A 13,085-nucleotide genomic window follows, 5' to 3' on the forward strand; every position below is an offset into this window, starting at 1 on the left:
AAGAATTAAAAACATGTGAGTGTACTATAGCCAACATTTAATTGAGCTTATTTAAAGATATCATCAAATCTATAGTAGTAAAACCAAGTTTGTATACAGTCTTAATTCTTCTATCTTTTTGTCTTTTTAAAGATTTATTTTATTTATTAATGCATACAAGAACTGGGGTATAGGCCAAAGGTATGGGGTGGGAAGGGGGCAGGTAATAAGAGTCACCAGAGACAGTGGGGAGCAAAACAGGCAGATCTACTGAAATATACTGCTGAGGGGAACAGTAGGCAAGACAAAAAGAGGTCTGCTGTGCCACATGTGTCAGCAACCTGGCCAGAGAGAGAACTCATGCTGTCGTGGCTGGCAACAGCTTGATACCACTGAGACTTAACCCCTATGCCACCCAGGAGATCAAACTTACAACCTGATTAGACTAGAGACTTCAATAGCTCCTACCAAGCAATTCAGAGAAAATCTCTGAATTTTACTTTTGGACAAACTTCTTAACATAATCAGTAAACCAGGAAACAACTCAAGCTACCTATTTGAAATAAACATACTGAGAAGTAAATAGTCATTTTACTCATTCAAGGGAAGTATGTATGAGGCTATACTTGCATTTTAAAAAATAAAGGAGTATTTATACATTTTAAAGGTCAACAAGATTGTTGTAAAAGGGAGTAAATGCAAGTAGAGATCTCATATTTTTCTTTTTCTGCTACCCTCGTTAATTAAGAATTAAAGAACTGTCATGCAATTCTGTGGTAACTGATTATTCTTAGTTCAGAATACTCACTTCAACTGCTAATAGTGTTGTAAAAGGCATTAAGAAATAATTTCTAGGGCTTTCCCTAGTGACGCAACAGGTTAAAACAATGCATTATGAAGCTCTCCAAAGCCACTGCAGCACAAGTTCAATCCCTGGCCAGGGAGTTGATCCACATGGCATGGCAGACTTATGACCCACCCGCTGCTACCCTCAGCAGTACACTGTCAATCTAACTGTTTTGCTCCCCATTCTGTCTCTGGTGAATCCTCTCACCCACCACACCTCTGGCCTGTACCCCAGCTCTGTAAGCATAAATAAATAAATCCTTAAAAAATAATTTCTAAACTGTCGGATTATGAATTGAATCATCCCTTCAATTTATAGCATAATTCTGAAATTATAATTTTCTACTATACTGTTTTTTTTTTTAAGATTTATTTATTTATGCATTGAGAACTGGGGTACTGACCAGATGTGGAGGAGTTTCTATGATTGTTTTCTTCATTAAGGGTTAATCTCTAATAATCACTCAGTTTTCTTAGGTGGTTATTTAGCCAAAAAACAATATAACTGGTAATTTAATGTTCTTTTTTATATATATATATAACTTATAGTATTTATAAAAGGGAAAAGATTACCTTTTTTTTTAAAGATTTATTTATGTATACAGAGCTGGGGTACAAAGGTGTAGGGGTGGTGAGAGGATTCACCAGAGACAGAGTGGGGAGCAGAACAGGCCAACTAACGAAGTACACTGCTGAGGGGCACAGCGGGCAGGTCAGGAGAGGTCTGCCGTACTATGTGGGTCACCTCCCACATAGGGATCAAACTCATGCTGAAGTGGCTTTAGCTTCTTAATGCTGTGCTTTAACCTGCTGCACCACCAGGGAGGGCCCTAAAATACTATGTTTTTAAGACATTTAAGATATTCTGGAACTTATTTCTCTAAGAAAGACAGCCTCTCCAATCCTTCTGAATTATGGAAAGACCAGAAGTACAGATCCCATAGCATCATTTGCTAAGTTAAAACTGGTAATGTGGCCCTCCATGGTAGCATATCAGGTTAAAGTACAGCACTGCAAAAGCCAGCTGCGGCCACTTCAGCTCAAATTTGATCCCCAGCCAGGAAGTGACCCATATGATGCAGCATACCTCTCCTGTCTTGCCCACTGCTCCCCTCTCAGCAGTGTACTTCATTGATCTGCCTGTTCTGCTTCCCATTCTGTCTCTGGTGAATCCTGTCACCACCCCTACACCTCTGTACCCCAGTTCTGTATGCATAAATAAATCTTAAAAATACTGTAAGTTAAAAAAAAAAGAACATTGAATTACTAATTATATTGTTTTTTGGCTAAATAACCACCAAAAAAAACTGAGTGATTAAAATATTAGAGATTAACCGTTAATGAAGAAAACAATCATAGGAAGTTCTTGTCCCTTCCTTAGTAATAGAGGACATCATCAATGTTAAACTTCTACCCTTTTCCTAATCAAGAAAAGCAAGCACTGCTCCCCACTTTTTATGACCTAGAGAATGTAGCTGTGTCAGCAGTTGTAGGTAAACCAGTAAACACATCGTTTTATCTAAAAAAGCTCACCTTCACTCTGAGGAGATAATACCCTCTCTGTTATATGTTCACTTCCTTACTGTCCTTAATGTCCCAGGGTCTTAATTGCAAGACTAGTATCTCTTGTCCACTCCCTTATTCTTTAGTAAGTTTTCTATATGTATGTAAATTATTAAATTCATTTTTTTCCCTTTGTCAATCCATCTGTTGCCATTGTAGTTGCTCATCCAACCTGAGAAGAACACAGGGGCAGAGGTGGGAGAGGAGTGTTTCCTCAGCACCCCAACACTAAAACTTTACCTAATGCTCTAACCCTATCCTTGTGAACAAGACGAAAATTTCAAGACAGACCCTCTGAAATTTTATTTTCTTAAACTTAGAAATAATACCTTCTTTCAAATCTTTCTCAATACAGATGCACTTTCTAGGTACTTCCATCTCCTGAATATTCTCCAAAGGTATTCCTGTTTCTAAGATCTTGAAATACAGTACTCAAAATCAGACATGACACTAATCTAATATAAAAGAAATATGATCAAATTGGTTCATATTAGGGCAAAGTTCAGTTAATTTCCCCCAAGAATCCAGCTTTTGAAATAATCATACCATTAATATAGCCAACTAAAATTCTATTAAATCAGGTTTTATTCATTTTGTGGCTAGTAAAGGTAACTTTACTATAAAGACTTTAAGTATAACCCTACTAAATCTCAAATTTTTTATTAAGACTAGGGGACAGTAAACAGTGCCCATGGTCAAATTCAAGCCTGCCTTTTATGTAAACAGTTTAAATGGTTCACGGGCACAGTCACTCACTGTGTACTGTCTTTGGCTGATGTTATGATACGAAAGTATCATAAGTATCAAAGTTGAGCAGTTGTGACAAAAGAATTCATGGCTGACAGTTTAAAATTTTTTACCAACTGGTCTTTTACCAAAAGAAATGTGTGATGATCCCTGGTATAAGAATCATTATTTTAACTTGTATAGACATGTTTTAATCCTCCTCTATTATCAAGTGTAATAATTATTCTATCATTCCAAACCTATCAATTTATATAAATAACAATTGTCCTATTTTCAATTACTAAAGTTAAATTTGCTTTTCAAAGAAGAAAATACAAGTAAAAACACAACTCAAGACTACTCAAGTTTGTCATTCTCACAATAACTACAACATATATCCATTTGAAGGTACATGAGAATCCAAGTATAAAGTACAATATTCAGGACTTCTTGAACAATATATAAAATTTTTGTTTATAAAGAAGGAAAACAGCAAATTCACTTTTAGTCATTTACTTAAAACTTGAATAGAATAGAATGCCAGAGTTCAAGAACTACTTGCTTAAAGTAGATTAATTTCCAAGGCTATCAAATCTATTTAATAAACGATAAGCATTTTTCACTGTAACTTTAAGATAGCACAGAATTTGGATGGAAAAAAGCAAAAATGCTCAATAAAAACAGGATGTTTTTTTCCCACCAATTCTTGATAATTAGTGAATGCCTGGTAATTCAAGTGGCACTTATGGATATTAGAGTCATACATGACTTTGTGAAATTAAATTTGAAAGCTTATCTTCTCTTTAACCAGGTCAACTAAATGAAAATCTTAAGATTTTTCTCATGATAATCCCAAGTGTAATTTTAAATATTTACTTATGAAAAGTCTCTATTTTTACTAGAAGGGCCTGGAAATTTTGTTTTAAATCTCTACCAAATATCTGACTTTAGTAAGTCAATTAACTCCGTTTTTGTGCCTTTATTGTTTCTAAAATGCAGACAGACAAGTGAGTTAATCACTAGCTGGAAGCATGTGTCACTTGACAATTCCCATCTACATTATACTTTAAATGTAAAAAATAAAGAATATTCCATTTACATTGGAAATATGGTTTGATTAAATCATCTAGACTGGTAAGGCCATCTGAAACACTGGCTAGATGTTCACTGCTCTAAATTCTGTAACTGGGTTATATCCCTTTATATCAACTCAATAAGTACACCTACCTTTCTCAATGTAATTCTTGGGGGCCCAAGCAGGATCCCCATCTGCATATGGGTCATTATACTGAACTACTGCAGCCTCCTCATCTTCATAGTCCACCGGAGGTGGAGGCGGTGGAGGTGGAGAGTCATCAAACATGGGAATGTCATCTGGTGGAGGTGGTGGCGGAGGGGTTGGGCTATCAGCAACTATAAAAGTTCAGATAATTGATTTGAATCAGAAATTAAGGAAATGGAAATTTGTAAGTTAATAGAATTTAAGAATTTGAAATTAAGTTCTAATTCACAGGGCATGCACTATTATACAACATGCAATGATTAGAAATAAAAGCTGGTGTGTTAAATAAAGCTTCCACTATTCTTAAGAATAATTTTGCCATCATAAAATGAACTAAAAACAAGGATATTAAGAAGTACTATAAATTAATGAATGCAGGAGGTTAGGCGACAATGTCTCTTTTTATAAGGTTACAGGCATAAAGAAGTTTCTTCATACCAAGGCTCAGGTGAGAACAAATGCCACTCATAGCCTAGCTGCCAGCCTATATCACAGTTGTCATTTGGACTACACCAAACTTTATGAGAGATGTTGTTTAATAACTTGATAATCATTCTTTGTGCATAGTCATGTCCCTGGCTTTGGCTTTAGTATCTCTAGTTCCACAGAAATTACTCTCCAGTTGGTGGATTTTTTGTTTGTTTTAATGGAAAAAAAAGGAAAAGTTTATGGCATTAGGTCTGCAACATTGTATTAGTATTTCACTCTTTCATTTAGATTTTATCCATTTTTCTTTTATTTAAATTTTAATAATCTAAAATTAAAAGCTGAATAATTCCAGAGGAAATTTTATTGAATTTTTAAAAATTCAGTATTTATAGTCACAATAAAAAATTTTAATGTAGAAAAAGCAAGCTCAGATTTTTGCATTACTGCTAATAAAACAAGCATGGGATGATGCAGACTACATTCTAAAGATCGAATGTTCCGGTATATCCACAATAAATATTTTTAAAATAAAGTAGTGCACAAAGGTGTAAATAAAAACACAAAAACAGAAAGGAACTTAATATGCCAAACCAAAAAATGATTCATACCTCAAATTCTACAAAGTTGTGGCATGTACATGTGTGATTTAAATAATCACAAATGTAAACAGTAAAATGTGAAAATGTCAGGCTAGAACTGTGTTCACTGAAAAAGTATGAAACCAGGTGACAAATATGCCCAATATTAAGGAATTCAAAGCTAGAATACAATTAATTCTCTCTCTGTATTTATGTTATTTTTTAAATTATTTTATATTTTATTGAGGTAGGATTGATATACAACAGCATGTATGATTCAGAAGCACAGGTTAATTAATACCTCTTTAGATGTTATCTTACCACAGCACATCACCACCAATGAATTTTTAATTTAAATATCTGATCCATATTTAAGTATTTGTTTTGAGTTAAAAACAAATGTTTTGATACATATATCAACAGAGAAGTTTAGAATGACACCATATGAATTCAAGTAATTCAAGTCTATTCAAGTTATAAATCAAATAACACACATTTATATGATCAATTAACACACAGTACATGTGTAGTATTTATTTATAATGCATTTCCCCAACCATCTGAAATAATGTGCTGAGACCATAGCCAGAGACCTAGTATTAAAATAAGGTTTGCAGGCATTGAGGTTACCATAGGGAGAGGGCGGAGGCATGGCATGAAGGGAAAGGGCTCAATGGACTATGGTGTGGGATTATGCACCATATGTAGGGCTCACAGTGGGCATTGTATGAACATCTGAGGAGGTATGAAGTCATACCCCCAAATCATGTACATGTGTTGTAAACCAACATTACCTCAATAAAAGAATATGACTGAAAAAAATAAATGTACAATGTTTTCAGGTAATAGCCCTACTTCTTCTATAGCCACTTTAATTCTGTGATTTCTACTTTATCCTATTAGGATAAAAAAACTATTAGAAAACAATACTCACTCTGATAGCTACCAAATAGGTTTACAATTATTTTTCCCTCAAATGACTTGGATCCATTTTATTTTGCTAATAACTCCTAACACTTCCTATTACTGAAAGAAGAAAATGGCTATGAATCCATTGTGACATCACAGCCATATCAATAGCTCATATCCTTAATTTGGTTGAATGTGTAAATTATATTTGAATCCCTAAGGTGTATTTATTCTTTCTTTGTGTTATTATTAGCTTAATGTTTTCACTCAATTGTCTTTATATCCAACTGCTGTGAAACCACTTTGGTTCATTTTAAAATTACATACAAAGGGGCAAGAGTCTAATGAATTGAATCCTCTACCCATAATACTTTGATAAGCATCCTGTGTATTTAGTTCAAAAATGCTTCTTGATGTTCATCATACATACATGTAAAACACATTATTGATACTTTTTTTAGAGGCCCATGTCTCAAATCAAAATAGTAATTAATAGGTAAACTGCTACATGCATTTATTACCTTTGAGTGCCATAAACTGAATATTTATGAGCACAAAAAAATTTAAGATACTAAGATAAAATTTATAACCAAACTTCCTAACATGCTCAATGAGTAGAAAACAGTTATCTAGTAAAAGTTGAACATTCTACAGCACTAGGGGAACAATTGACTTAAGTTCATGTTGATAAGTACTAAAATAATACCATGGACCTCTTAGCAAATGCCTAGAGAAATGCACATAATTAATCAACACAATGGAAAACCAGTTATCAAAAGCTACTCAATAAGCTTTGAACCATAAATGAATGATCATTATGGCTATTAATATTTCCTAAAAATTATTAGCTATGAGGCTGCACAAAAGGTTGAAATGGCTTGACTTAACCTTAAAAATCTTATAGCACTAAGGACCAGCAATTTATCCTTATTCAATTATTTTTAAATAAAATGTACTTACTTTAACATGTTTAAGACAGCTTACAAACAAATGTTAACAATAATGTTGGTTTACACTCAAATTTCAATATTTTGAAACTATGATCTTAAGTTTATTAAACCATACATTTCTTGAAGGTAGGGACTTTGTACTAGACTATTTCTGTTCTCTCAGAACTTAGCACATAACACTGAATAAACAAATAATTTGATTGGCAGAAAGGATGAAATGTGAAGAACACCACAACAGGGTCAGCAAAAGCTGAAATATAACAATGCCATCATCTCCTGGAAGATGAGGACTGTTTCAATTAAGTTATACTTTTCTTCAAGTCATTCTGAGATTTGTTTGTATGGTAATGGCTCCAAATTAAGTGAATTTCTAGTAGACCATTTACTATCTTAATCTCAACAGCTATATAGTATAATGTAATTCAGTAGTAGTGGTATTTTTCATTTTGCTAAACAGCATTCACTATGATCACATAGTTAACATTATATATCTTCTGGAACCTCAAAGTAACCACCTAGAAATAACAAAAACTATTGTAATTAAGTCCATATAATCAAAAGAAATTCCCCACTAAATATATCTTCCTTCAAATCACTAAACATATCTTCCTTCAAAGATTACTTCCTTCATTACTTAAAGGATTGGATTTACATATTCAGAAATAACCACAGATTCACACATAGCCAAAACTAGGGGTCTACCTATCACTTTTAATGGGATTAACTTCTTCTTGAGGGTTGTTCATTAATATCTTACTAGTCAATCTTCATATGATTTCAAAAATGATTCATGTTTAAAAATCTGAGGCTACAAAGCTTTGTCCAAAATTTTTATAAGTAAAGGAAGGGGGGGGGGGCGGTGCAGCTTGCTATCAGCCCCAAGTGAATAGTAAACTTATCTTCTACCTTGACGAAGTTGTTGGCAACTGGCAACAAAATACAAAATGTCTTTTAATTAATTCCTCTAATAATTACTGGAAGCTAACCATTCCTATATAATTTGAATTTTTGTGTTAAGCTTTTAAGAATCCTCAAAGATCAGATTTCATGTTTTAGATCATTAAATACGTAAGTTGCAGCTTTGAAATTTATATGGGTCAGTAATCATGCATACAAGAGAAAAAAACTGAAGACCGTGCTCTTCAGTTTCATTAACATTATCTGCCTATTTTCAAGGTAAGATTAGCTTCTCAAAAAAAGTAAGGAAAATGATGACTCATCAGCCATGCATGCTATAAGGAGACAGCCTCTACTCTTTGATAGCTTGGTTTTTCCAAACTTACTGTTTTCCTGCACCCTGGCCACGAAGCCTGTGAGAGGTATCTGTGGAGTCAACTGAGGCATAGGGGGAGGGGGTGGAGCAATAGAAACTGGTAGCAACAACACAATATGGGGGAAGTAAAACAGATAAAGGAAAGAAAAGGAAACAAACAAAAAGCAGAAGTCAGTTACAAAGACCACAAACATAAGTATGCAAAGAACAGTTTGCAAATGAAACAAAACAAAACAAAACAAAAAAACAAAACAAAACAAAACAAAAAACCTGCAGAACCTTCATCAAAATCATTTCCCAGGAACAAACTGAAAGCAGAGCTGTGCTTAGTCAACTGGTTGTTTTTTACTAAGAACAGATATATTTAATTTAATCCTAATGTTATATAGTGTATGGGGAAATTTAAAATTTACCACCATACCCAATCCCACGCAATGAAATTTTCAAATTCTATGGAAAGACTTTAAAAAAAAAAAAAACAAAAAACACAGCTAGGAGTGAAATACTTAACAGATTTTCAGGATATTGGAAATTTATTATATCTCTACAACTTAACAGATTTGTCTCTTTTAAGGATAGTGCTGTAAATTAGGACCCAAGCAAATTTTAAAAAGTATGTTGTAAAGTGGTTGGAGAGGTATAATAAATAGATTAATCACAGGTTTCACTTAAAGACAGTTATTACTGTCTTCACACAGCTAAGAAATATCCTTGTTTGTGAAGCAAGGTTATTATTTTTTTAGTTGACAATTTTATTTTTAAAGATATCACTTCTAAATTTACTAAGGAATAACAATGCTCCTCCAAATCCCAATTTTAACCATTCCCTGAACTTCATGGGTTATCTCAAAAGTGACTTTCTTTCTTTTATCACTTTAAAAAAAAAAAAAAAAAGGAAACCTGATCAAAAGACAGGTTAAAATATGCAGTTGCTTACAGTACAATAATTTCTAAACGAGTCATTGGACAGCTGAAAACATATTCCAACTTCTTTCTGGAAGGACAGAACTTATTAGAACTTGTTATCAAATGTTCATGTGGGCAGCACATGTATTAAAACTTGTAGCCAACTAGAAGGAAACATTTATGTGTTTACCACTTTACCTTATTTTGACAACACAGTAATTGCCAAAGATTGCTTGGGTTCAGTGTTCAAAGAAGCAATAACTGAACAAAGCAATGTATGAGCATTAATATGCACTATAGCAAAAATTAACATTCAAATCCACTATAATACTGGTCCTTGTTTATTCTCATACTCTGTATCTAGGTGATTAAATAAAATGTTACAGATTTTGAAAAAAAGAACTCCCAATAAACAAAACAAAACAATAAAAGAACAACTGAAAAACAGTTTTTAGAAAACAACCCTTAGTAACTAGCCATGCTGGTTAGTAAATAAAGAAAAACTATGGTGAAGGTAGTAGTCATTACCACTACATTTAGACAAAAGGAGAAATATGCACATCAAAACACTAAAAACATCCACATATTACTACTAACCACAACAAGATTACTCTGACTGAAGGATAATTAATTTGACAACATTCTAAACATACTTAAAATGTAAGATCAAATTATGTAGAAATTCACAATGAAGAGGTCTTATCTGAGAATAAGAAACCCACAATGTATTGTTAACACTACACAAGAACTATTATTTGCAGAGTGACTTAAAGAGCTAAGTGAGGAAAAGAAAAATAATGAACATAAAGATGGGGTAAAAAGAAAGCTTAAAATGAAAAAAAAAAAAAACAAACAAAAAAAAACACCTAAAAGTTCATAAACTAGTGAGGCTAATCACTGATAGTCTGTGGAATATTTAAATACTAACTACCTTTCTCCAAAAGGGGACTAGGGAAAATATATGGTAAAATTCTGATTGATTAAGTTCTTGTATAGCTTAAATAAAACTTTGGTCTGGCAACAGGTATAAATTTTGGTATTATCTGTGAATTCTGACATTTCTGCTTGCTTACTTTTAAATTCGTAAAAAGTTTTTGCTATGAAAAACTCAATCTTAAAATTTAAACAAAATCAAGCTCACTCTGTTTTAACATATCTTTTCAGAATATGAATTATTTATAAAAGGAACATAAACCAACTTCTGATGCAAACGTGGAGTATTCAGTGTTTTTAAAATAATAGAACACACAACTCTAGAAAGCTATAAAATTACGTGGAAAAGTATGTTTCAGTCTATGTCTAGTGAAGTGGTGACACTTCAAGCCAATAATGATGACTGAACAAGAAGCTCATTTCAGATTTCTTTATCTTTTTCTTTTTTGGATTAAGCATCTCAATATGGAAAGTGAAACTAATAATTACACAACACAGTGCAACATAGACCAAAACTACTTTCTAATCTTCTCGTCCTTTAAATACTGATTGCAGTTAGTGTTGAGATGTACAATTTGAGGTGACCAGAAAGAAATCAAAAGAAAATCCTCCCCCCACTGTTAGAATTATTCAGATATAGAATAAGCAGACATCACAAATGTTTTTAATGGTTTTGAACTCATTTCAATACAGGTTAACAAGCTTAAAAGTGATAGCCAGCAATTTCATTACATTATTTTAAAGAACAACTGTATAATATTTTTAATGTTAGTTTTAAATTTGAAAAAACATTTAAATTTAAAATTTTAAAATTAAAACTTTTAGTATTACTATTATTAAGCTGTCTCATATATGACAATAAGCCCAGCTTATGTAATTTCAGTATTTTTTTCACTTTTAATAAAAAGATCATATTAAAACATCAATTACATTTTCGTATGCAAGCATACTCAGTCAGTGTTAATACTGAGAGAAAATGATAATCAATATAGTTTTAAATTAAAGGATTCAAGGACTAACTTCCTAAAGCAAAAATAAACACGACTAGATCATGGATGGGTTCAATTGTTGTCTATCACTGGTAAGAATATCAGTTTCAAATAATTTCCTACGAAAGGAGCTCCACTGTTGCACTGTGCCTGCAATGCACAAGCTTACTTGAATTTTGAGAATAAAGTGGACCTCCATTAACATGAGGCTGAGCAGAAAACTGAGCAGTCACAGAGGGAGTTCGTCTGTATCCACCAGAAGATGTTGAAGAAGTGGTAGAGTTGTGTCGAGAAATCTGCCTGGTCATTGTGCCATACTGGGAACCAGGAGCTGAGCCCGGGGCTGCTGAAAAGCATTAGTCAAAGGCAACCAACAAAGAACTTGAGCATCTTATATCACCTCAGATGGCAGAACAGAAGGGGGCTCTCAGTAAGAAATAAATTACTTTTTAAGGCCCACAATACAAAAAAAAAAAAAAGGAAAAAACACAGATAAAAACTCAAAACAGCTATCTCTGAAGTTACAAACAGAAAGAAAAACAGATATTGTGTGAAATGCTGCCAAAAGTAAATATGTAGTATTCTTCAACCTTTTAAATTAGCATAATTCCAAATGGTATTCTGCTAATATCACATAAAAAAAATTTTCTGTATGATAGAATACACAGCTTTTAGAGATAAACTGTGACTCTCCAACAAAACATCAAGATAGTCTGAGATGGAAAACATCAGTTTTTAAACTTAATACCTGATTTACAAAACTTCACTGTTAAATCTTCAGAACCACAGTATAAGTATCTGACCAAATCCAGACTAAATTATAAAACTTAAACACTTACACACATTTTCCACAGATTACTATTTTTATTTGAACTTTATTGCATTAGCAGTTATCAAAAAGATTCTTTATAAAGTAAAATTTATAAATCTTTATAAAGAGAAGTAAAATTTCTAACTGCAAAAGACAATGTATATTTGCTGGATATCTTCAAAATTTTAGGACTACCTTTCCCCTAATACTACAATTTTCTAACTGACAAAAAATGTAAAAAGAAACTGCATAATGTGAACATTTAAAGACAGTTTTCTATAGACAATCCATTGTCTTTCTCCATACTTGAAGGGCTTTTCCTCCATTCTATACCTAAAGGTAGCTTTTAAAAAATTACCATACACATCTAAGCTGACTAAGCATTAATAATACTCAAAATTTCATTCAGTATCATTTCTACCAACATTTTAAACATTTAATATTTTAAAGGTTAATAATTGAAAGCCTCTAAAGTTAGCTATACTTTCCAAAGTAAGTTCAGGATTAACATTATCCTTTCTGTCCCCCACCCAAACATCTAATCAAGTAAGTCATCCAACAAAGTACAAACAGAAAAACAGCATCCTAACTTATTTTCATTGTCTAGTTTAACCTCTCCTAGAGGTCATGTAAGTTATTAGATAAAAATTGTACAGCAGAGGTTGTTCATTAAAAGAAAGAAGTACCAATATTTAACATTTTGGAGCTCCCAAGTTATATACAGTTATTTATTATTTGAATCATCCATATGCTCATTCTAAAAAGACACACATTTTAAAAATAATCTAGTCTTCGGCCCTCCCTGGTGGCGCAGCGGGTTAAAGCACTGCACTGAGAATCTGAAGCCGCTTCCACATGAGTTCGATTCCCGCCTGCCCCGGAGGTGACCACATGGCGAGGCAGACCTCTCC

The 13,085-nt window shown here is 32.9% G+C and overlaps 1 protein-coding gene across 7 annotated transcripts in view; it reads right to left on the bottom strand.

Annotated features, from left to right (window-relative positions):
• ABI1 (abl-interactor 1) overlaps positions 1 to 13,085 on the bottom strand; it is a 64,907-nt gene that overhangs the window by 2,116 nt on the left and 49,706 nt on the right. For 2 of the 7 annotated variants that reach the window (XM_004691312.2, XM_004691311.2), the window contains 3 exons: positions 11,533 to 11,709; positions 8,546 to 8,632; positions 4,342 to 4,527 (listed from right to left, as the gene is read on the bottom strand). In XM_004691312.2, coding sequence (XP_004691369.1) covers positions 4,342 to 4,527; positions 8,546 to 8,632; positions 11,533 to 11,709 — 450 coding nt within the window. The remainder of the gene's footprint in view (positions 1 to 4,341; positions 4,528 to 8,545; positions 8,633 to 11,532; positions 11,710 to 13,085) is intronic. The other 5 variants (XM_012731289.1, XM_004691313.2, XM_004691317.2 and 2 more) reach the window with 3 other exon arrangements.

This window comes from Condylura cristata, unplaced genomic scaffold, assembly GCF_000260355.1.
Source record: "Condylura cristata isolate star-nosed mole 26May11 unplaced genomic scaffold, ConCri1.0 scaffold00030, whole genome shotgun sequence".
Classification (NCBI taxonomy): Eukaryota; Metazoa; Chordata; class Mammalia; order Eulipotyphla; family Talpidae; genus Condylura; species Condylura cristata.